We start from the raw sequence: 25,592 nt of genomic DNA, 5'->3' as shown, positions 1-25,592 counted from the left end.
GAAAGAAGGGTGAGGAAGGGTGGGGACACTCTTGTCCTAACATCTTTTTGTTTGTTTGTTTTGTTGTTGTTTCGAGACAGGGTTTCTCTGTGTAGCTCTGGCTGTCCTGGAACTCACTCTGTAGTCCAGGCTGGCCTCCAACTAAGAAATCCACCTGCCTCTGCCTCCCAAAGGCTGGGATTAAAGGTGTGTGCCACCACCGCCCAGCACATCCAATCATTTTTGAATGGAAAGGCAGACAACTGCAGTGGCGCTAGGGACTGCTTTGACAGTTGGTCCAGCAGCAGGAGAGAGAGTTGGTTCACATCAATACAGCATAGCATGTAGGACTTTATACCCAGAAAGTGCGGCCGGGGGAAGTCAGTAGAGGGGCATTAGCAAGAGAAACTATTATGCAGGTTAGGGAAGAAAGGGTTCCTTCCTGTCAGCTTAGAGATCGCAGTCCATCACTGAGAGAAGTCAAGTCAGGAACTTGGAAGCTAGCCTGCTTACCATTCCACCCAACAGTTGTACCTCTGAACAACCAGCTCACCCACAGCTAAGGGGTGTGGCAGGACTCCTGGGGGACAGTGCTTGCTGGTTCACTCAGGTTCATGCTTTCCTATAGAGCCCAGGACCACCTGCGTAGGGGATGGTGCCGCCCACCTTGGGCTGGCACCTCCCGTATCAGTTATCAACAAAGGTAACTTCCCACCGGCATGCCACAGGCCAGTCTGGTCTAAGGAATTTCACAGTTGAGTCTAGGTTATATCAAACAGGCTGAACTGACCTAACGGGATTCTTGCTGCTGGTTGAATGGTGTGGCCTCACAGCAGGATAGTGGAGGAAGAACTAAGAAGCCATTGAGGGTGATCAGACGCAGGGTGGGGACTTGTGGCTATATCAAGTCTGTAGTGTCCTTTGCTACAGCTTGATTTTTACACTGTAGTCCCAGGCTCAGGCAGCAGGATCTGGATTTTAGAGGGGAAGGGGCTAGACTGTTTTTTGTTGGTGGTGGTGATTTATTTGTGCTTTTTCTTTGTTTTGCTTTTTTTGTTTGTTTGTTTTTCAGACATAGTCTGACTGGCTTCGAATTCTCCATGTAGACCAGTGACCAGCACCTCAAACTCACAGAGATCAGCCAGCCTCCATTTCTCAAGTGCTGGGAATAAAGGCCTAAGGTGACAAGGCCGACCAGTCCAACCAACCACATCCAGATTCAAATACCGGAGTAACTGCCCTCCCCTTTGCTATCTCAGATGAGCTTCCTAGGTCATGAGGAAGTCGGGGAGCACACGTTTACATACACGAGTGACCCAGCCACTGATGGAGAAAGATCATCTGAGTTCAACACTGCTGGAGTCACAGTGGGGGGGGGGGGGGCACAAGATTTTCTGCACGATCATCTAACAAAAAAGAAGGACCCAGAGCAATGGACAGGGGGGTCTTCTTCCATCCTTCAGTCACTGGGCGTGGTGTGTGCTACTGTTAGCATAGGTCACACATGCTCCCTTTAAACAGAAGCCGAGGGAGCCAGGGAGGCAGCCCTGTGGGAGAGCATTTGCTGGGCAAGCTGAAGCCCTGGCTTCCATCCCCAGTCAGGTAATACATAGCAGAACACAAAGCCTGTTATTATCAGAGGTAACAGATCATGATCCTTGCATCAGCTTCTGGAAATCCCCTACAGCAGAGCGCTGCAACCCTCCAAAACCACCCCCTCCAAAAAAAAGATCTGAGACATCTGACTTCAACCTGACACCGCAATGGGTGACTGACAGCCTACGCTCTGGCATTAGAGTCTTTGACCTGGAATCTCTCTACACTGAACACGTATATCTGAAATTCCTGGGCTCAGTCAATCCTTCTGTGTAGACGATGTCCTTCATCTGGCTGAAATGAAGTCATTCTGTATGGTTTGGGGTACTGGGGATCAAACCCAGAACTTTGTGCATGTAGGACAAGCACTCTGGCTCTGAACTGTTCTTCAAAGGGTGTGTTTTCATAGATGATTACAGGCGTACAGTTACAAGACTCAGACGTGGCCATTTTGCCTGCTTTGCATCTGTGGCTGGCAGGAAGAAGGTGCCCGTCAACAAACTCCGGGGTGAAAACGCCCCAAGCTGCTCAACAGCTGTTTGCTCAAAATAGTTTTATCCATGGAGCCCAAGTGTCAGTCGAGTGCCAGGTGTTGGTTAAGTCTATCGAGGATAAGAAGCCCGTAATAGCTCTCTCCCCTAGAGTAATTGGCTATAAGCTCAACAAGACATAGTGTAACTTAAAAGGGGATTTAATGTTTATTTAGTCATTTACGTGTATGAACATTTTGCCTGCATGTTTGCCTATGACCTTGTTTTTTGAGACAAGATGTCTCTGTGTAGCTCTGATTGTCCTGGAATTTGACCAGGATGGCCTTGAACTCAGGTATCTATCTGCCTGGCTCTGCCTCCTGAGTGCTGAGATTAAAGGCGTGCACTACCACTGCCCACCTGGTACCCAAGAAGCTCAGAAAAGGTCAATGGCTCTCCTGGAATTGGAGCTACAGACATTAGCTGAGAACTTGGGTCCTCTGGAAGAGCAGCTAGTGTTGACTCCTGAGCCATTTCTCTAACTCCCAAACTTTTTACACTCAGGCATACGGCGTGGTTAAAAATAGCCATAAATTGGGGTAATATTTGGACTATTGCTTCCAGAAATCTAGATGGGGAAAATGGATTGGGCATGGTGGTTCAGGGCTTTAGTCCCAGCACTGTGAGGCAGAGAATGGGGAGTCTCTGAGTTCTAAGCCAGCCAGAGCTACATGGTGAGATCCTGTGTCTGTGTGTGTGTGTGTGTGTGTGTGTGTGTGTGTGTGTGTGTGAGAGAGAGAGAGAGAGAGAGAAAGAGAGAATGTTGATTTGCTTTTTGTTTTTTTGTTTTGTTTTGTTTTTTTGCCTAGAACAACCAAATATGGTCAGGCCACAAAGGACAGGAACATTTGGGAAATGGGCAAATAAGAGGATCTGTGCCATTGCCCCAGTTCCCCATTTTCAGGGTTTCCAGAATAGAAATTCAGAGAAGGAAAACTGAGGCCAAGTTCAATGGACTGCCTTAGATCCCTGGTTCTCAACCTGTGGGGTGGCATCTCCCTTGTGGGATCGCATAGCAGATATCCTACATATCAGATATTTACATTACAATTCATAACAGTAGCAAAACTACAGCCATGAAGTAGCAAAAAACACAATCTCATGGCTGAGGGTCACTATAACGTGAGGAACTGTATTAAAGGGGCACAGTATTAGGAAGGTTTAGAACCACTGCCTTAGACAGAAAACTAAGAGTCCAGACAGAAAAGGGCAGCTCCAGTTCAAAGGGCAAAAGGCCAGGGAAGAGAGAGTTGTACACAGACACACAGAGAGAAGCCATCCAAGATCTATAAAGGATTCTCTTTTAGTATTAAGTATCTATCTGGGAGAAAACCATTAGTCCCAGCTACTTAGGGGCCTGATATTGAACTGGGGTGGGGGTTGCGTCAAGACAGGGTTTCTCTGTGTAGCCTTGAATGTCCTGGAACTCACTCTGAAGACGAGGCTGGCCTTGAACTCAGAGATCCACCTGCCTCTGCCTCCCAAGTACTTGAATTAAAGGCATGTGTCACCACCACCTGGCTATTATGTTTTTAAATTTTGCATTTATACATGTATTGAGTTTAGGTGTCCCATGTGCATGAAGGTGCCCTTGAAGGCCAGAGGGTCACCTGATGTAGGTGCTGGGAACTGAACCTAGGTCCTCTGTAGAAACAGCAAGTGTTTTCTGCAGCAATTAAGAAATCGCTGAGCTCTCTCTCCAGCCCCCCATTAGTTTGAGGTTTTGTTATACCTTTGTGGTTTTTGTTTGCTTGTTTGTGTTTCAAGACAGGGTTTCTCTGTGTAGCCCTGGATGTCCTGGAACTCACTCTGTAGACCAGACTGGCCTCAGAAATCCACCTGCATCTGCCTCCCAAGTGCCGGGATTAAAGGTATGCACCGCCACTGCCTGGCTACTTTTGTGTTCTTGAAATAAGGTCTCTTTACATAGTTCTGGTTATCCTCCAACTTCCTGTGGCTGGCCTCCAGCTCACAGAGATCAGCCTGCCTCTGCCTCTGGAGTACTCAGATTAAGGGCCTATAACCATCACAACCTGCTTGTTGGTTTTTTGAGAGAGAACCTTATATAACGCCGGGTGGTCCTAAACGGGCTATGTAGCAGAGTTTGCCTTCACTGTCTACTGAGACCCACAGAGTAGTAAACTTACAGATAATGTCCAGTTCATGATCTTCTAGGGATCGGACCCAGGGCCTTCTTGTATGCCAGGCAAGCACCTCTCAGCCTTCAAGGAGGAGCACTGAAGTCCAAGAATTGAAGGCCGGGATTCTATCTGCTGCACTTGGCATGTTGGAACATGCCTGTAATCCCAGAGCTTGTCTCGAAAGGTGCAAAAATTACTTTTTCAAAAAGTATCTGCACTTCTTCCGTCTGCAAGTCTTTTGCTGTTGCTGGAGATCCAACCTAGGGACCTAGACAATTCTAGGCAAGCATTCTATCGCTGAGCCACACCCTCAGTACTTTCGCTCTTGTCATTTTAAGTCGAATTACTATCCTTGAACTAGTTATCCTTCCGAACAACCATTCATGACAAAACCTGATTTGGACAAGAGTGAGCAACCAGTCCTGACCAAAGCCGCAGGGAAGCTTTGGGAAGCTATGCCCAGGACTCGGCTGCATCCCTGCAGTAGGCGGGATCCGACCCTTTCTCTAAAGCAGAAAAGTCCCTAACTGGGTGCAAGCCAGACACACCCCAGCTGCATCTTTCAGGATCCAGAGCTTTCCAGACCGCGTCGGGGGAGACGCGTGGGTTCCGAGACAGAAGGGAAGAGCAGCAGCTCGGAGAAGCTGCACTCCGCAGGGTTGAGGCTGGATCCTTACTTCCGCAGCATCCACTTGGGCCACAGTCACCTAGCAACGCAGCCCCACTTTTGCAGACGCAGGCATTGGTTGAGGAGTCACGTGAGTAGGCGGACCCGCCCATTAGGTCTTTGCGCCACAGTCTGTGCTGCTGCGCGCAGACGCATTGGTGACGAAGGCCCTTGCGCAGAAGCGCTTCCCGGGCTTGCGTGGCCATTTAGAGGTCTAAGTGCATGTCGAAGACTTTTCGTGAGTCTGCGTGGGAAGTGATTCTATAGAAAACGTGGCATATTTCAGTTTAAAGCCCGGCTTCCCCAGGAAGAGAAAGTTCTCAGCAACTGGTTTGACTCCAAAGGAATTTCGTGGCGAAGAGTGAACTTTAAGGATGCGAAGTTGCTTCTGGAAAAGAGGCTGTATCCGGGCACACAGCCTGCTAGGGTCTTGCCGCGCTTTCGAAGTTTACTTCTGAATCATGCTTTTATGTATTTAATTATTTGAGACACAGCCTTTGGTTGTATCCCAAGCTGCCTTGAAACCCCAGATCCTCCCACTTCATCCTGGATGAATTTTTTTTTAGAGTGACTGGTTCATGACTGTTCCTACCTGGCTGTCCGATATTTTGCAGACCAACATATACAGAGACTAATGTAAAAGGGATTAAAGATGATTGGGAAGGGGCATGCTTTTAAAACCTCACGGACTGAAAGGATCATGTAGCCCAGGGTAGGCCCTCCTAAGCCTTAAACTGACTTTGAAGCCAGCTGAGACCACAGAAGACTGCCTCAAAACATAATGTTGTTATCCCAAGCGACTAAAATCCTTTTACTGTACCCAAAAACATTGGTAGTGCCCACCCCGGAGACTTCGTAACGACTTTGTATCTTTAAACTTGTTTCTTGCCAGGCGGTGGTTGTAGGTGGATTTCTGAGTTGGAGGCCAGCCTGGTCTACAGAGTGAGTTCCAGGACAGTCAGAGCGATACAGAGAAACCCTGTCTTGAAAAAACCAAATCCAAAAAAAAAAAAAAAAAAAGGTGTTTCTTTATACTCTTAGTTTTGAGCTTTGGCTCTGTAAAACAGGCTCTCCACTCTCTGTGGTCCAAGATGGCTTGGAATTCATTTAGAAGCCCAGGCTAGCCTTGGACTCCTGTCTTGTCTCTGCCTCCAGAATTCTGGAATTATAAATTTGAGTTGTCCTGATTGGCTCCTTTATAGCCTCCGCTTTGAAATCCCTTCACAATGTTGTTCAGTTTTCCAAGAAGGACCTCGGAGGTGCTGTGTCGACCTTGTTTTCCGAGCTACTGTTTAACTGTCACTCTGGCTCTCTTGGAACTTAGTCTGAAGTTTAAACCAGGGTAGTTTCAAATCCGTGGTCCTCCTGCTTCTCCTCCATCCCTTGAGCCCTGGAACCATGGCTGTGTGCCACACCACACCTCGTAGCCAACTGTTACTTGAAGAGAAAGAAAGAAATATTTTTGCCAAGGTGAGGATCTGGAAGTAAGTGTTCAGGTGTCAGCAGCAAGTCAGACGCTTCCTCAGAGGCTTTACCTACAGATCTGCAGCCTACAACCGATACATTTATTCCCTGTCAAAATTCAAAAACAAAAAACAAAACAAAACTAAGAAAAAACAAAATTTTAGCAGCCATAAAGAAAATTAGGGTTGGTTTTGATCCTTTCTAAAGAACACATTTTTTGTGGTTGGTTGGTTGGTTTTGAGGCAGGGTCTCTGTGTAGCCCTAGCTGGCCTGGAACTCCCTATGTAGACCAGGCTGTCTTTAAACTAATGGAGTTTGCCTCTCCCTCCCGAGAGCTGAGATAAAGGGCATGTTCTACCACACCGAGAAAGAGCAGGTTTTGAAAAAGGACCCTAAGAGTAGCGGGGAATAAGGGGGAGCAAATGAGGCGAGTCCAGGAGCAGAGGGAGGAGCAGTGACGTTGAGTCAACCACAGATGAACTTTGACCCATTTTGTAGTTTTGCCCAGGGCTGATTCTTGCATTAAAAATATTGATCTCTAGCTCTCAACAGTCAAGCTAGGAAGATGACATGTCTGCTATCAGAGGGGAGCAGAGTTCAAACTGTCCTGAAATCTTTGCACTCTCCAGAGTACAGGTGTCCCGAAGAGAAGGTCATTTGGAATGTGGTGGGATTGGAGTTTAAGGAGCTGCTGGCCCCTTACACAAGTGCACACGGCCCTGGTCAAAGAAACAGGAAGGTTTTTGTGTAAAAGCACTGGAGAGGCTGAGGTAGGTGGATCTCTTGTGAGTTCGAGGCCAGCCTGGTTTACATAGTGAGTCTGAGGACAACCAGAGTTATACAGTGAGACCCTGTCTCAGCAACAACAAACAACAACAACAAAAAATTAAATTAAGTCCTAGCTACTTTCATTTGACGAGAAGCAAAGTAAGAGCAATAAGGGTCCACTTTGAGCAGCCTCGCCAGGAAATGACAAGGATCCGGGGCACGCTCCTTAGAGATGTCTCCTAAGGAGACATTTTTTTTTTTTTTTTTAAGGAGACATTTTAAAGAATGCTATGTCCCAGCACTTGGGAGGCAGAGGCAGGCAGATTTCTGAGTTCAAGGCCAGCCTGGTGTACAGAGTGAGTTCCAGGACAGCCAGGGCCACACAGAGAAACTCTGTCTTGGGGTGGGGGGGGGGGGGGAAGAGATCTGAGTAGATACCTTTAGCAGGTTGTTGTTTCAAGCAGCGACAATCAGGCAAGAACTGAGGAGGAGGTGGGAACCTTGTTGGCAGGGACCATGAAGTAACCAAGGGGTTCTGGAGCACCCCAGCACTCTGGCAGCTGTGGGCAGAGCGCCTGTGCTCCAGCTGAAAGAAGAAATAGAAATGCAGGTTATTACTTTTTATTATGAATTTCATACACGTGTGTGGGAATGTGAGTAGGTACCGAAGGCCAGAAGATGGTTTCAGGTTCCCCCCCAGCTGGAGTTACAGGGTTTCAGAACCCCCCCCAGCAGGAGTTACAGGGTTTCAGATCCCCCCCCCAGCAGGAGTTACAGGGTTTCAGATCCCCCCCAGCTGAAGTTACAGGGTTTCAGACCCCCCCTCCCAGCTGGAGTTACAGGGTTTCAGACCCCCCCCCAGCTGGAGTTACAGGGTTTCAGCCCCCCCCCCAAGCTGGAGTTACAGGGTTTCAGACCCCCCACCAGCTGGAGTTACAGGGTGTAGTGAGCTATTCCTGTCAGCTGCAGGCTGTTGTGTTCTGGCCCCCTCATGGGTTCTGAGAGCTGAACTTGGTCCTCTGAAGGAGCAGTGTGTGATCCTAACCACCAAGTCATCTCTCCATCCCAAGCCTTTAGATTCTTAGCTTCTTCCTATTTGAAAGTCTCCCAATCACTAACTGTGTGTATTTAGGAAACTAAAGTCCCCAGGCCTCCCGTTTTCCTTTAATGAAATGAAAATAAGGCTTTCTGGGAACATTTTGAAGAATAAAGATCCATATGGGACATCTTTTGTTTTTTTGAGTCAGGGTTTCTCTGTATAGTCCTGGCTGTCCTGGAACTCACTCTGTAGACTAGGCTGTCCTCAACTCAGAAATCCTCTGTCTCTGAAGTTCCCTCCCAAGTGATGGGATTAAAGGCGTGTGCCACCACTGCCTGGCTCATACGAGACATCTTAACTTAGTGGTTAAGATTGTAGGCTTGCTGGGCCTGGTGGCACAAAAGCTCCTGAAACAAACTATAGGCTCGGACAGGCATGGAGCTCATGCCTCTAATACAAGCACATTGAGGCAGGAGCTGAGGCAGGAGGATTGAGGGTTCCAGGTGAGCCTAAATTACAAAGGCCTTGTCTGAAAAAAAAAAAAAAAGGCTACAGGCTCAAGTCTGCCTTGCCTCCTGGAGCTACCTGTCAAGGCTTTTGTATCCTTAGTTGAAAGACTGACCCTTCCCGCTCGCACCTCCTCTTCGTCTGTAAGACAAAGGTAATAAATGCATCATAGGATTTTCCAGAGTGTTCAGTAACTTGACACAAATTGCTGGGAAGGGTTCTTGGCACACGGGGAGATTTCAGGAAGTGTAGGACCATCTGAGAAGTGCTTGGCAGGCCTGGTCAATTACTGGGCCCTTTTTGTTAAAGCCTGTTATGCTGGAGCCAGGACTCCGGCTCCGCTGGAGGCTCCCTCTCTCCCTCCGCCTCACTCCAGCCAAAGTTACCAGGGAGGAGTGAACTGTCTCCAGTCGTTTGGGGTGGCAGGTGATGAAAGTGCGAAGTCTGCCCTGTAGGGCGAGCACACAAAGCTGACACTCTGTATCGATTGGCCATCGGGTGAAGTCCAGGAGGCGTGAGAGGAACTGAGCTGACCCAGAGGAGCTGAGAGAACTTTGTGCTCCCGGATTTGACTCATTTTCTTTTTTGTTTTGTTTTTTTGTTTTGTTTTTTTTTTTTTGTTTTTTGGATTTGGTTTTTTGAGACAGGGTTTCTCTGTGTAGCCCTGGCTGTCCTGGAACTCACTCTGTAGACCAGGCTGGCCTATACTCAGAAATCTGCCTGCCTCTGCTTCCCAAATGCTAGGATTGAAGGCATGCACCACCACTACCCCTGCCTTTTATTTTTTTTTTAAGATTTATTTTGTGGGGTCTGGAGAGATGGCTCAGCAGTTAAGAATACATGTTCTACCAGAATACAGGGCTCTGTAGGTAGACCTGCTTCAAAACAAACAAGCAAACAAACAACACTTCTTGTTCTTATAGAGGGTCCCGGTTTAGTCCCCAACACCCACATGGTGACTTACAGCCATCTGTTACTCCAGTTCCAGGGGATCTGACCTAAACAAGGTGCACATACACAGCTGCAGGCAAAATACTCTGACCAAGCCCTCTCAGTCAGTCAACAGGGTCTCCTGGGCAGGAGGGAGGATTAAAAAGATAACAACCCTGCTGGCCCTTGGTGGCGCACGCCTTTAATCCCTGCACTTGGGAAGCAGAGGCAGGCGGATTTCTGAGTTTGAGGCCAGCCTAGTCTACAGAGTGAGTTCCAGGTCAGCCAGGGCTACATAGAGAAACCCTGGGGGGAGAGGGGTGGAGAAAAAGAAAAAAAAGATATGACCCCAAGTCAATTCTGAGACTGAAGCAGGTTTGAATTTTTCCAGTTCACTTTTATACCATTTTAATTACATGCAACTACTAAGGGCAATAGTCATACAAAGAGGAATAAGCAAGACAAGAAACGCAAATAATCAAGAAACAAGCAAAGCAGTAAGCAAAGTCCCAAGATTACAGTTGTTTCCAAGGGCTTGTCTGAATTACCAAAATACTAGAGCCCACTTCCTTGTCCAAGCCCAAAATCTTGCCTGAAGTCTGCTTCCTTTGTTCCACGGTAAGATTAAAATTCCTGCCTTAACCTACTTCCCTGTTATAGCCTAAAGTTAGATTCTTGCCTGAACTTCCTTTCCTGTCAAGGTCTAATGTCAGATTCCGGCCAGAAGCCTTGTCCTTGGCCAATATCAGATTCCAGCCAGGTGATGCTCCAAAAAGGCGCGTCTCTCATATGTAAATATAAAATGAACAAACAAACAAACCATGTCTCACTATGTAGCCTAGGCTGTCCTAGAACTCAGAGAGAGCTACCTGCCTCTACCTCCCAAGTGCTGGAGCTAACAGTCTGTGGCACCACATCAGGCTTTAAAAAGGCAACTTTTTATTGTGAATAATTACCTGGAGATGCCAAGTTGAAGGAGTCCTTTGGCTCATGGTCAGAAGGGTTTGGATCCCTTTGTTCCATTCGCATGGGGGACATGGAAAAGTGGACCATCATAGAGGCAGTAGCAGCAGGTGACAGAGAAAGCTTTCCCTTCTTGAAAGAAAGCTGGGAAGAAGGAAGGGATGGAAGCACCTGGGAGGAGGAAGGGAAAGGAGGTGAGACAAACCTGGAACAAGCTATTTCCTTCATAGGCATGACATCACTGACCCACTTCATAGGCATGACATCACCAACCCATTGCATAGGCATGGCATCACTGACCCATTGCATAGGCATGACATCACCGACCCATTGCATAGGCATGACATCACTGACCCACTTCATAGGCATGACATCACCAACCCATTGCATAGGCATGGCATCACTGGACCACTTCATAGGCATGACATCACTGACCCATTGCATAGCCATGACATCACCGACCCATTGCATAGGCATGACATCACCGACCCATTGCATAGGCATGACATCACCGACCCATTGCATAGGCATGACATCACCGACCCATTGCATAGGCATGGCATCACTGGACCACTTCATAGGCATGACATCACTGGTTTTTTTTGAGACAGGGTTTCTCTTTTATAGCCCTGGCTGTCCTGGAACTCACTCTGTAGACCAGGCTGGGCTCAAACTCAGAAATCTGCCTGCCTCTGCCTCCCAAGTGTTGGGATTAAAGATGTGTGTCACCACTGCCTAGCTAGTTTTAAATTTCTAAATTTCATACCACAGTGAACATCTTGATGCCCACTAACTGCAGAGGCACAATCAAAGTGAGGTGACTGGAGTTCACATCCTGGGGATCTGGCTTCCTCTGAAACCTTAAGTTTCCTAACTCCATCTTGAAAGGCTCTCTAGCTGACATTTTCATTGCAATTTTCTTTTCCTTTTTGCACAGCAGCTGGGCTTTCTCGCATTGATCCTTGATTTCAGCACCGTCCTGTGGTCCCAGATTCTCTACTTCTGTCTTCGGAAAAGACTGAGCCTAGAAATTCCATCTTTTCTGCAAACAAACTGAAGTTCTTGCGGCATCCACAGCTATCCTGCTTCCTATCTTTCCTTCCTGTTCTGCTGGAGGAGGCTCCTCGCTCCAAGGAGCAGGAGGAGAAATCCTTGTGTTTGTAGTTATCCGGCAGTCTCTGCTCCTTGATACGCCATTTCCCGGATGGTGAAATGAACCAATTGAAGACAGATTAGTTTATAGTAAATGCAGGTTTGTTGGGAAGCTTCTGTGGACGAGTTCACTGGCCCCAAGAAGGGAGGCCATATTAGTCGCCATGGAAAGGGAAAGGAAAAGGAGAGGAGGGAAAGAAAGAAAGAGCAGGGGGTGGGGGGTGGGTTAGGAGGGAGGGAGAGAGAGAGAGAGAGAGAGAGAGAGAGAGAGAGAGAGAGCCTCTGGGGGGAAGGGCAGCCCAGTCTTCCTGCCATATAGGGTCAGAGGGATGCCAGGAGAACCTTGAACCCAGGTTGACTTTGATATGTACAATGTGCACCTCGACCCCTAATCCAGGTCTGGAAACCAAACACACCTGAATGCTAGGATTACAAATGTGGACCACCCTAGTGGGCCGGGGAGAAGTTTTGGATTTTTACCATTCTTACACTTTGGTATCTATATCTTCTTACGAATTGCATGGCTGCTAAAATAACAGCTATTTACCAAGTACTGTCTTTTTGTAGGGCTGAGGTCAAGCTTGGGCATGGAAGGCAGGATGTCAACAAGGCATTTAGCAAACCGTTAAAGCAAATTGTTCAGATTGGAAACACTTGTAATCCAGGCAGGCTTGGAATTTGCCAGCTTTCTTCTGTTCACCCTCCTGAGTGGCTGGGATTGCCAGTCCCAGCATAAGGAGTAAATTCTAAACCGTACCCAGTAAAGGCCCTGTGCTGGATGCGGTCTGACAGTGAGGTAACTAAGACAGAACTGAGCTGTGTGTAGTTTCCAGCTGAGCCTCCGCAGGCTGGCATGGGCCCCGAGTAAGGATTTGGGTTTTCGTCCTACATTCATTAATTACCAAGACGAAACCGAGTTAATATTACTGAAATGACAACTCCCATTTCGAAAAACTCTTGTTTTGGAAAGATGTGCTTAGTTAAGTCTCCCATAGCCGATGGAGAGTCCAGGGTGAGGATTCGTGTCGTTCATCCAGTTTCACGTGCACGCCAAGCGCACAGTAGGTGCTTGTTGGATGAATAACTGGGATTGAGATCCTGGAGTACTCCCGAGTTCAAGCGTCAAATCAACCAACCGTGGGGTTCCCCCACCCACGCCTTCCCATCCCTCCCTCCTGTCCCCCAGCCCCGCCTCACACCCGGACGTCGCGAAAGCGGCCGCAGCCTGGCGCGCTTTACGGCTGTCGCGTCGCGACGGGGCGGAGCGCCGGGCGGCCGGCGCGCTTGACGGCAGCGGTGGGAGGCAGGCCGGCAGGCAGACGGCCTCGCAGGCGGGTGGCGGCGGCCGCGCTGGCTGCTGAGGGCGGGAGCGAGTGAGTCACTGCGCGCGTGTGAGGGAGGGAAGGAGCGAGCGAGCGAGCAGCCCGCGCCCGCCGCCCTCCCGCAGCTCCCGCCAGGCCCCCCAGCCGCCGGCTGCCCTCCCGCCCAGCTCCCAGGCCGGGCCGAGCCGAGCCGGGTCGGGCCCGGGCCATGCTGCTCACCGTGTACTGTGTGCGGAGGGACCTCTCCGAGGTGACCTTTTCCCTCCAGGTCGACGCCGACTTCGAGCTGCACAACTTCCGCGCGCTGTGCGAGCTCGAGTCCGGCATCCCCGCCGCTGAGAGCCAGGTACGCCGGGGGCGGCGAGCGGGGCCTGCTGTGAGCCGCTGTGGCCGGGGAGCTGGGGGGCGGCGGGGGCCGAGTCCTGCCTGCAGCCGCCAGTCGATGCACCCACTGCAGCTAGAGAGGGGCACGTGCACGGGCGGGCAGCCCTCCCCACCTTCTGGCCTTCGGGAGCCCTGGCTCCTCATCCGGTAGCTGCTGCTTTTCCGACCAGAAATACCAGTTTGGATCCCTGGGAGAAAAGACGCTGGCCTGGGGTTCGCTTATTTGGACCGCTTCGATGTGCGCAGTTTACCTGGGAGAATGCAGATTGAATTGCGGTTGAAAGTGAGGGGGGAAAAAGTTTGAGACTCTCTCTGCCATCGACGTCTCTGGAAATGCTTCCCTACGGCTTGCATTTCTGGTTAATTTAGGATATGTGTGTGTATATTAAAGTAATGGTTAGGTCAACTCTGTCTGCTTCTCAGGCCAAAGCCCTCCTCCCAGTTCAGTTGGATCAGCTCAAAGCTCAGTGCTTTCGAAGGATATTAGCTTGAAAATGGCCTACTGTCTGAAGACCCTTCCCCTTGAGGGACTCGGTGACGAGGAGTTCGAGCCTGCTTATGTTTTAACAAGAAAATATGCTTTGGCGTCCTTAGTAGACTTGACCAAACAATAGGTGGACTATTCTGTAACCTTTGTACTAAATCTCTTAAGATTCTAACCAAAGTGGACCCCGCTGGATGTAGTCTAAACATCAGAAAATTATAGACGGCTCCCAAGGCCCCAGAATGTAAATCTTGATTTCCTTCTGCAATTATGAAATCGTTCCAGAAACTGTTGCCCAACGCCTGCTTGTTCTGTCCTGACTTATGGTAAACATGTGTCAATATTTTGTTCAGAAGTATGATTCCTTTACACAATGTGAACTTTAGAACCTTGGCATGCAACTCTTTCTGGAAGGATCTATTTTCAGGAAGGAGGTGTCACTCATATGCAATCTAGCAAAGGTTGGGTAAACAGTTCCCCCAATTTCCATAGGAAATTTAACCCACAAAAACCTAGGACCCGGTTCCTGTTGGTCAACCTCATACTGGTGGCAGGGGCAAGCTAGGACCAGGGAATTTGGAGGTGGGGTGGGCTTGGGATTTGACTTTTAGAGGATTGATTGATTGATTGGGGTTTTTTGTTGTTTGTTTTGTTTTTAAGGCAAGTCTCACCATATAGAACACATTGGCTCCTGTCTAAACTCAGAGATCCCTGTTGACTCTGCTTCCCAAATGTTTGGATTTAAGGCCTGAGCCATCACAACCAGCTGCTTTTGTTTGTTTGTTTTTGTTTTTTGAGACAAGGTCTCAACTATGGGGCCAAGGCTGTCCTCAGACAACAGCCGCCCTGCTTCGGGCTCCTGTACCTCTGGGATTACAAAAGCACACACACTATCATGCCCAATGGCACTTTTCGGTTTTGAAGTTTTTTCAGTTGTGTGTGTGTGTGTGTTTACCCAAGTTATAATCACCAGCTGACGGGGAATAATTCTAAGTTGAGTTTGTTAGTAGGACTTGAGGTCCTCAGAGGTTGAAGCTGTTTCTCTGGTGTTTCTCTTCCTACATCCTGACTGCAACATCAGCCAGGCAAGTGCTATCAGTGGGTTACATGCTCCCTGCCCAGCCCTTGGCACTCAGATGTCTATAAAAATGTTACGTAAATTAAAGGGGATGTCAGGCTGAATCATATTTGTATGGTTAAGGAGTGTTCTGTCTTCTGCCAGTCTGGGGTTTGAAGGATACTATTTGAACAATAAGGGTAGCTAGCTCTACGTTCTTCTCTAAGTAAATTTGGTATTTACTTTCTTCCCAACCCAAATTAGTATACAGAAACCCGGACTCCAACAGTGTTAAGCCTGTATTAAATAGCTGTAAACAGCACCCTGTTTTTCAGGTTAGTGCTGTTGGCTCTGTGTAACCTGACAACTTAGTGTCTATTTTAAGAGCTGATTTTTAAGTGGGGGGTCACTTGTCTAGTTCGCTGGCTAGCCCCCTCAGGCAGGAACAGGACCCACCCCAGACACTTGAGTCACTTCCTTTCATTGGATCATAAAAGTAAACATTGTAGTCTTTTGTTTTTTTGTGTTTTTGAAGTCCTAGTCATTCATGTCTTACTTGAGCTCCTCAGCCAGTCTTTCTGTTCTGTCCTGTCCCTTCCTCTCAGCTTTCTTTCAATCTGTTTCTTGGCTTGGCTTTGAAGTCCCACTTTAATCACATGTGCAGGTGGAGATGGTTTCTGTTCTAAATATATTATTCTCATGTTCTATCTACTGTAGCCCCATAAGTGATGTGTTTCCGATCCTGCTCACAGCACCTTAATCATAAGTGCCTGTTTTATGTATTGTACACACGTGTGCATATTCAACTGTATGGTACACAGCTAACATTATATATGTGCATATACTATACATCAGTTACATTATATAATTAAGTAATAATGTACGTTATAAATAGACACAAAATAGAATTCAAAAAAAGGTAAGCTGCGGGGAGGTGGTGGCGCACACCTGTAATCCCAGCAAGAGGCAGGCGGATTTCTGAGTTGAGGCCAGCCTGGTCTACAGAGTGAGTTCCAGGACAGCCAGGGCTACACAGAGAAACCCTGTCTCGAAAAACCAAATCCAAAAAGACCAAAAAAGAAAGAAAAGGTAAGCTAAGCCAAGAGGCCTGTACATCTCTGAGTTCAAGGGGAGCCTGGTCTACAGGTCAAGTTTCTGGACAGCCAGGGGTACACAGAGAAACCCCTTGGGGCTTGGGAGAAGGATGAACTAGAATGAATGGAAATGGGGTTCAAGAGGCAGATGACTGTTAGGAGCGCTTGCTGCTTTTCTAGCGGCCTCCTACAGCACCCATGTAGTGCCTCACACTCATGCAGTGCCTCACATCCAGCAGCCACTAGTCACCAGGATCCAACACCCCTTCTGGCTTCTGTGGGCACCAGGCATGCACATGGTACATGCAGAGACATGCAGGCAAAGTACAAATTGTAAATTTTTTAAAAATTAAAGAATAAATGGAAATAAAAATGGTTGTGCTTTCTGTTTCCTTCCTACCCTTAAAGGACTGTCCCGCATGTGTGTCCCACACGGAGCGCTGGCTAGGAGCTCCGACTTCATCAGCTTCAGTTGTGCACAAGTCACTTGGGAAAGGTGTTAGTTGTTTAACAGCTCTCGTCTGATTATAGTTGTAATCTAAAGACAATAAATTGAGAATAGAAACCATCTTCACTTGTACTGTGATTAAAGCAGAACCTGTTCTTCTCGGGGGCAAGTGTGGGCTTGGCAGCCAGGCAGGCTCAGGGCGATGCTCTGATACAGGCTTGGCCGGGCTGACCTCAGTCAGTCATTAGGACTCAGCTTCACCTTAAATTAAGGTCTTGGTGCTTTTGAAACAGTTTACTTCTGTAGGTGGTGTGGAGCAAAAGCCTGTACAGAATGGCAGGCCCTCAGTGGGAGCTAACAGGTAGGGTCACTAGTTAGCTGGGATCCTAGAAATGCCACCTTGCACACAGCCCGTGTGTGCTTTACAAAAAAGACTATTTTAAACCATGGAAACTGGAAGTTTCTGTGGTGGCTAGTTTTGATGTGTTTATTTTTATTTCCTTAAGTAATTTTCTTCCTCCCCCCTCTCTTTCTTTTTCCCTTCCTTCCTTCCTTTTTTCTTTCCTTCTTTCTTTTCTTTTTCTTTCTTTTCTTTCTTTCTGGTAAAGTCATGATAGGAAGGTTGTAACAGAAAAGAATAAGGACTGCTACCACTCGCTTATTCCTCATAACTCAGGGATAACTGCACATTGAGTGTTAGCTTGGTTTTGGTTAGTTTGAGATTTGAGACTGACAGTTCAAGACCAGCCTGGACTTCATTTCAGGTTTCAGGCCAGCCAAGGCTGTTTAGTCAGAACCTGTCTCAAAATACAAAACAGTTGGGTTGTGAGCATGATTGCTCACACACTGTTAATCCCAGCACTTCGTAGGCAGACTCAGGTGGAGCTCTAAGATCGAGGCTAGCTTGGTCTACCTACATAGGAAACCTTGTTTCAGAAAAATAAAATGTACTGGGCTGGGGATAGCTCTGGTTGAGGCTTGCCTGCTATGCATTAGATCCCCAGCACTTGTCAAAAGAGAAAACTGTTAGCTCCCCATTCCCCAGTAAATGGAAGCTCTTTCAGAGACTAGGAAACTTTTGTTTTCTTTTGGTTTGGTTTCGTTTTCCAGACAGGGCTCTGTAACCCTGGCTGTCCTGGATCTCTTCTGTAGATCAGGCTGGCCTTAAATTCACATAGATCTGCCTCCCAAGTGGTAGGGTTAAAAGTGTGAGCCACCACACTCTGCAATACTAAAAGATATTTGATGTCATGCTTAAAGATTTTGGAGTGGTATTAATATTAGTCTGTTGCTAGCTGTTGACTAAGGTTGAAATTGTGTCTCTAGACTGTTCCTCTGGTGTCAGTTCTGCAGATTTACACCTGAATTTACACTAGATTTACCTAGTATGCTGTTCTGAATGGCAGGACTCAGGTTTTTCATATTCACTTCTGAGGAGGTAACAGATGAGGTAAGAGGCGTGCCAGAGCCGTCACCAGCCTGCCTTTTGATGGGCTGGTAGAGAGTGAAGTCAGTGAAGTCATTGATCTAGTCATGTTAAGTTGTAAGGTGACAGGGTTTGTTTGAGATAGATGTCATAAAGCCCAGGCTAGCCTGTGAGCCACTATCTTCCTGCCTCTGCTTCCCAAGTGCTGGGATTGCAGGCTGACCTAAGGGTGATTTACTTAAGCAGTAAAGATGAAAGGTTACTGCCTTTCCTGAACTATTTTGAGCTAGGGTCTCGGTAGCCCAGCCTGGCCTTAACCCCATTCTAAGTGTTGGGGTTACAGTGTATGTCTCCATGTCCTGGTTACTTGCTGGTTTGGGTTTTTGTGAGTATTTTTTCTACCCAGTGTGATGGCTAATTTTATTGTCAACACAACTGAATTAGCCTTCCTGGGGGATCAGTGAAACACACCTCCACATGTGCCTATTACAGCATTTTCAGAGACAATTGCATCATGGGACTCTAACCTAGCCTCATGGATTAACCAGTCCTTAGATGAATTCATAATAAAATGGAATTATTGGGAGGTGGTGAAGATGGGGCCTGGTTGGAGGAAGAGGGTCATTCATTAAGTATATCCTTGGGATGTGTCTTCTTGTGCCCTCTTCTGTTTGTACCATGATGTGAACAGTCCTTTGCCCTTCTGACCACCATCCAAATCCTTTGAAATCAGAGCTAAATAAATGTCAATGCCCAAGTAACTAACCCACCCATTTTGAGATTGGGTGAGAACTTGTTTCCATGCCTGATGTCAGTGACTATCTGGAACTTACCACTTTCTTGTTAATCATGACTGTCTCCATCCAACCCCCTCCCTTCCCCTCCCTTATTTTTTTTTCCCGAGACGGTTTTTTTATGTAGCTTAGGCTGTCCTAGAATTCTGTGTAAAACAGGTTGGCCTCAAACTCTGAGAGATCTGTGTTTCCTGAATGCCGGGATAAAAGCTGAATGCTATTACTCTTGGCTTCTGTTGCCATACTTTAAGAAGAAACTGGGGCTGGGGAGATAGCTCAGCACTGGCTGCTCTTGCTGAAGGCTGGGTGAAGTTCCCAGCATCCAAATGGTGACTCCCAAACATTTGTAATTCAGTTTTAGAGAATCTGACGCTCTTCTGGTCTCAACGGGCACTAGGCAGGCAAGTGATATGCATATATACTTTGCAGGTGGTATATACATGCATGCAGGTGAGATTCACATAAATGCAGGTGAGACACATACATGCAGGTGAGGTACACATATAAATGCAGGTGAGATAAACATATAAATGCAGGGAAAAGGTTCATATGTATAAAAATGAATCTAAAAAGAAAAAAAGGGGAAAAAATGGGCCAACCAAGAAGACACTAGGCATTGCAATATTTCTTTCCCCTCTGTCCTGCCTTGTCATGTCCTTTGCGGTGTTGTGTTATTGAGTTACATTCCCCTAGTCCAGAGGAGAGTAGCAGTTGTGTGTGCTCCATAACCCTGTCCTCAGAATTGAACCAGGGCCTTGACATAGCAGGCAGGCACTGCCAGTGGGGCTGTAGATTCTATATGTATTTTTTTTAAAGATTTATTTATTCATTTTATCTCTGTGAATACTCTGTTATTGTCTTCAGACACACCAGAAGAGGGCATCAGATCCCATTACAGATGGTTGTGAGCCACCATGTGGTTACTGGGAATTGAACTCAGGACCTCTGGAAGAGCAGTCAGTGCTCTTCACTGCTGAGCCATCTCTCCAGCTCTGGAGGTGTAGATTCTTATGGTAGAGGATGACTTAGAGGCCAGTCTCTGAGGTTGCTCTGGGTGCTGTAAACAAGTATTATTTTTAATGTTGAGTATATAGAACTCTAGCTTCCGTTCTCTTAATGGCTGTGTGACCTCTGTGTCTTCTGGTCCATAAATTAGACAATTAATCCCTGTTAAAATGATTGCCATCCAGTGAGACAGCATGGGAGTTAAGTGGGAGGAAGGGGACTTGGCGTGTTAGCTTAGGTGAGCCTCACTCAGTGCTAGCAGGTGCTCTTTTTCAGTTTAGATGTTCATATTGTGTCCCCCTGGAAGAGAGTCCATGGGCTCTTCCCTGCCAGGCAGATGCTTTCCCACTGAACCACTGCCTCAGACCCTAAAGCATTCTTACCTTCCTGAGTTTGGTTCTTTATAAATGAATACATTTTCTAGTAAGAATGTCTAGACTGTCTGTCTGCCTTGGGAGACTAGTCATGTGTCTTTAAATATACTGACAGTTGACCCTGAGCCTGAGGAGCTAGAGTCGGCCACGGCTACCAGTGGCCTCCTCACAGTGGCTTAGTGGTGTTGGTGCTACCCAGGTACCCCGCATCTGCCCTGGCTTATGGCGGTTTTCTGCTTATCCCGACAAGTTATGTGTAGCACAGCTTTCTCTTTGTATTACCAAAGAGAAAAAGAGTCTGTTGTTTTCTACCTTAAGTATGAGATCTGCACTATACGTAAGTGTTAGAACAAGAGTTTTGATTTTTAGAGTTTCTCTATGTAATAGCCCTGGCTGTCCTGGACTTGAATTGTAGACCAGGTTGACTTCAAAGTCACAGAGATCCACCTGGTTACAGTAAGTTTTAGCCATGTATAAACCTTGTAAAATTGGTCAGACAAGGTCTATTCTCTTGTCTGTGGAAGGATTCAGTTTTGAAGGGTCACCACAGACTTGGGAGCAGAGTGACAGTGACTGGTCAGAGTGGCCCATGCAAATGCTGTGTGTTGGCTCCGTGCCCAGGCACTTCGCTGGAGAGCATGTGGAGGGATGAGGGAGCTCTCCATGTGGAGGGGGAGCTCAGCGGGACACAAGCTGCCTACCGGGTACAAGGCCCTGGGCTTAGTGTGGAAAGAGAGCTAGAGGGGACATCTGTGGTGATCAGTCCTGGTGGCCTGCTGGACATAAGAAATTTGACTCTTGGCCCACCTAGTGACAGGGCCCCTCCCAGAGTTGCTGGCTGAGTTAATACCTGGCGTAGGTTGCTCAGGTGGCTTGCGCCCAGTGCAGAGTGCGCTCATGCAAGCTGTGGCTCAGGCCCCAGTCTGTTCTGTGACTACATGATGCCGTGGGGACCACCTCACATCCTTATGTGTACATCAGTGTGCTGCCGTGAGTTCTGCCCCTTCTTCCCTCGTACTGCCCTCTGCTGCTGTGTCGGACATAGAAGGTGTTTCTGGTAATAGTACTTAGTTCACATGCTTTCTTTCCTACTTATATTTCACAAGCACAAGAGCAGGAAGCCTGTGGGGATGAAGAGAGAGGCGTGTGAGCGAGCAAGCACGCAGCTCACCTGAGTGCTTACTGCACGCCAGTCAGCGGCCACGATGGGGGATGGCTGCTTGCCTCACAGTTAAAAAGCATGCTTATCTCTCTTTATCCTGAATTTGTTTATCATTTGCCAGATGATTTGTTTTTTGATTGATTGATTGATTGATTGATGGAGAACTTGATCCTTGAGTACTGTGCTTCATCATTCCTTCTCCCTCCAACATTCATGACCAGTCTATAATCACTGTTGTTGCATATGTACTGGATTTTAGTGACTGTGGCCGGCCTGCTGCTGCAGATGTGTTTTCTGCCTTGGCCTCCCAGTATTAGTATTACATGTTCCTTCATGGCTAGTTCACCTCGTAGGGAACATATCCAGAATATGCCATTCCTGTCTCTCTGGTTGCTGAGAATGAAAGCTAAGTAAGATTCCCTACTGTATGACCCCATCCATCCTTTACCTGAGCAGACTTCTGGGTGTTTGTTATATAACAGGCATTGTCCTGAGCCTCTGATGTGCGATTGAACCAAATCGTGGTTTCATACAGCCTACATTTCATTTGAGCAGAGAGACTAAGGAGCAGTTCAGAATTTAGCCTCTTAGATGAGGAAAGTATAGTTTGTTTCAAAGTACTGTTAGGGATGGAACCCAGGGCTTGGGTGTAAGTGAAACACTGTCATTGGTTACACCCACAACCCATGTCCAGGGTAGACTTTACATGTGGCCTTAGGGAAGAGCCATACTGAAGGGGGTGATACTTGGCTTGAACAGAGTGACAGGAGAAAGAAACAAATTGCCTGAGAGCATGTGTGTCTCATTGGGACAACAGTAGTGTGAGGTTAGAAGCTGCCATCGGCCAGATCCTGTGGGCCTAGTGTAAGGGTCTGAAAATCGCCGAAGGAAGACCCCAGACTTAGATAGCATGCCAAGACAAAGAACACTTATTTTGCAGAAACAACAGCATGTGGCAGTCAGAAGTGGCAACTCCAGACAAAGGCCCACAGGATTTCTTCTAGGGGATGGGGGTGGAGTGGGCTTAGGGAGGTGCAGTGGTTACTCTCTAGAGGGGTTGGGTAATCTAAAATTTAATTGGCAGGTGCTAGGGGGTCAGGTAGTCAGTTGTCTGCATTAACTAGGATGAGATAGGGCTGCCCAGCACAGATGGCCATTCTGGGGTAAGATCTTTCCCCATTTTTGTGGTTATCCCCAGGATGTTCTTTGGGAGGGGTTTATGATCTTGTTCTGGGTTTTATGGTCTGTCCCTGGAGCTGATGTCTATGGCCTAGTTTCTGGGACCTATGATCTGTTCCTGGAACTGGTACCTTACAGCCTTTCCTTAAATGGCGACAAATGGTGTTTATGTTGTCCGTTCAGAGTAGGAGACAGGCAGGACTTTAGATTTCCTTATAGTCGTGATGGGAACCTGTGAGAGGGTCTTGGCAGGAAATATGATGAAGAGGAAAAGTGTTGCTTCTTGTACTTGATACCTCTGGATTCCCTTGCAGATTGTCTACGCAGAGAGACCTCTCACCGACAACCACAGGTCGCTGGCGTCTTATGGTTTAAAAGATGGCGATGTTGTGATTCTACGACAGAAGGAGAATGCAGACCCTCGCCCTGCAGTGCAGTTCTCAAGTAAGAGCAATACTCACCACGGTCTTTCTAACACAAACATTAGTAGGTAGAGCAGAGAGGTTCTATGTATTAGAATCATCTACCAGTGTAGACCTGACTGCCAATGGTGTAACTTTAGGCAACTCTTTGGACTTCTAAATCAGTCTCTTCTGTATTAAAGTCGGTGTCGTGATTAACTTAGAGCTGGTACATTGTAAACTCTTGGTCAGGATTACCCTGTGCTGTCCTCAGTGATGGTCCCATGATAACTGTCCCTAGGATGATCTTGGAGGCTTGGGTTAGCCTGTGCTTCCTGACTGACTTACTACAGTGTATCTAGTCATCAGCCACTTGGGCCCATATTTATTTCACTGGTCTCTTTACTTGGTTGTAGGGGACGTAACTCATTCCTCTATATCTCATCAAATGTTGTCATCAGTTAGGCAACTAGTAAATCAAAATAGCGATTGAAATGGTGCTTTCTGGGTTTGTTTGTTTGTTTGTTTGTTTTGGTTTGGTTTGGTTTTGGTTTTTGGTTTTCGGTTTTTGTGTTTTCGAGACAGGGCTTCTCTGTATATCCCTGGCTGTCCTGGAACTTACTCTGTAGACCAGGCTGGCCCTGAACTCAGAAATCCACCTGCCTGTGCCTCCCAGAGTGCTGGGATTACAAGCGTGCGCCACCACTGCCCGGCTGAAATGGTGCTTTCTGTTATTCCTCTTTTCTTTCTTTAGCTCTATCTCTATCTATCTATCTATCTATCTATCTATCTATCTATCTATCTATCTTATCTATCTAATATGTGTGAGTACACTGTCTCTGTCTTCAGACACACCAGAAGAGGGCATCAGATCCCATTACAGATGGTTGTGAGCCACCACGTGGTTGCTGGGAATTGAACTTAATCATATAATTTTACAATTTACTTTTTTTCATTAATTATTTTATATCCCGACTGGTGCTTCCCCTCCTTCCTTTTTCACCGCCCCCCATTCCTCCTTTCCTTTCTCCTTAGAGAAGAAGGGGCCTCTCATGAATATCTGCTTCAGCATATCGAGTTGGAGGACTAGGTGCATCTTCTTCTATGGAGGCTGGACGAGGCAGCCCAGTCAGAGAAATGAGGTTCACAGACAGACAACAGTCAGAGACAGACCCTGTGCCTGCGTTAGGGTCCCCACCTGCACACCCCTGGTGGATGTGTGCTGTTGGGTTTTGTTTTGTTTTTTACTTACTCACTTGGAGGGTTGGGTTTTTTTTTGGATTTGATTTTTTTCGAGACAGGGTTTTTCTGTATAGCCCTGGCTGTCCTGGAACTCACTCTGTAGACCAGGCTGGCCTCAACTCAGAAATCCACCTGCCTCTGCCTCCCAGAGTGCTGGGATTACAGGTGTGCGCCACTACCACCCGACTTTCACTTGGAATTTTTTTTAATGGTATATTTTCGTATGTGTGGATATTTTGCCTCTTTTTATGTGTACTACATGGATGCAGTTTCTGTGGAGGTCAGAAGGGGTGTCAGATCTTCTAGAAGTAGAGTTTATTAACTTTAATTATGTGTGTGTGTCTGTTTGGAGGTTTGTAAACATGAATGCAGGTACCCATAGAGATCAAAGGTATCCAACTCCATAGAATTGGAATATAGGTGGTTATGAGCTTATGTGTACTGGGAAGCATCAGGAATCATTCTCCAGACCCCCTTTTTTGTTTTTTGTTTTGTTTTGTTTTAAAGACAGGTTTCCGTAAGCCAGTGTAGCCTTGCAGCTTTCTATAGGACTCAAGATGGCTTCCAGCCCCATCTCCCTGGGGGCTAGAACTACAGGTGGAACCCACACACCCAGTCAACTGCAGTGTTCAGAGTCTGGAGCCTGCATTTAAGATGTAGGAGGTTTCTGTGTCTCTAAAATATGCAGGACTGTGTGGGAGTGGGCACATCTGTACTTGATGCTGTGATGGCCTGTAGCTTCCTTTAGTTACTCCTAAAGGGGCTCCTGACTCAGTTTCCAAACCTTGACGTGGAACTACGTGAGGAAATGCCTGTGTGCATGCACACACTTCCCCTGACATTTTTATGAAAATTTTCCAATAGTATTTAGGTCCCCTGCTTTTAAAGGTTATGGCAATAGGCTGGCAGGTGTGTTAGGTGATCCGCACTGCAGCCTGGAGCACAGAGCTCGCATTCAGACAACACAGCCTTCCTCAGGCGCTCGCTGTGCTCGTTCTGGACTTTGATCCGTCCCTTGGGCTTCTGCTTTAGAAAGAGTAGCCAGTCAGTGAAACCAAATATCCCCTGTGTACTTTGTGAGATGGGGCTTGGGAGTCTATGTCTTAGCTTTGTTTTGCTTGTATGTTGGTTTCTGTTTGGTTTTCATTTTGTTTTGTTGTTTCTGTATGGACAACATAGCCAGTGGTTGCTGTGAGGGGAGGGATTGATGTGGACATCTGATTTATTAAGTAGACAAGTGTTTCAGATTTACTCTGAAGTGAATGGACTATCCGTAAGATAGTTATTAGTTCAACCGACATATGAGCCAGAAGCCTTATACTTGAGTTTCAGGATTCCCTGTTTGTAGTTGAGACAAAGGACTTCAGGTTGAGGTTGTCCCAGACTCAGGACAAGATTGGTTGTCAATGAGTTTTACTGTTGAACACAATGTGGACTTTTTTAGGGTCATTGCCTCATTCTGGCTCTAGTTTATTTTGGCTTGT

General features: G+C 47.2%; 1 protein-coding gene and 1 long non-coding RNA gene across 3 annotated transcripts in view; one reads left to right on the top strand and one right to left on the bottom strand.

Moving 5' to 3' along the window:
- Positions 1-2,866: 2,866 nt before the first annotated feature.
- On the bottom strand, positions 2,867-10,746 carry LOC127681579 (uncharacterized). The gene is made up of 3 exons (XR_007977136.1): positions 10,578-10,746; positions 7,584-7,731; positions 2,867-6,350 (listed from the first exon to the last, which is right to left on the bottom strand). It is a non-coding gene; the product is annotated as an uncharacterized LOC127681579 (long non-coding RNA).
- Positions 10,747-13,035: 2,289 nt separating this feature from the next.
- Positions 13,036-25,592, top strand: part of LOC127681572 (protein DDI1 homolog 2) — a 43,491-nt gene continuing 30,934 nt past the window's right edge. For both annotated transcript variants that reach the window (XM_052177953.1, XM_052177955.1), the window contains exons 1-2: positions 13,036-13,404; positions 22,780-22,909. In XM_052177953.1, coding sequence (XP_052033913.1) covers positions 13,267-13,404; positions 22,780-22,909 — 268 coding nt within the window. In that variant the 5' untranslated portion in view covers positions 13,036-13,266. The remainder of the gene's footprint in view (positions 13,405-22,779; positions 22,910-25,592) is intronic.

Source organism: Apodemus sylvaticus, chromosome 3, assembly GCF_947179515.1.
Source record: "Apodemus sylvaticus chromosome 3, mApoSyl1.1, whole genome shotgun sequence".
In the NCBI taxonomy this organism is placed as follows: domain Eukaryota; kingdom Metazoa; phylum Chordata; class Mammalia; order Rodentia; family Muridae; genus Apodemus; species Apodemus sylvaticus.
Note: the sequence above shows the minus strand (reverse complement) of the source record. Positions and strands in the feature narration are given on the sequence as shown.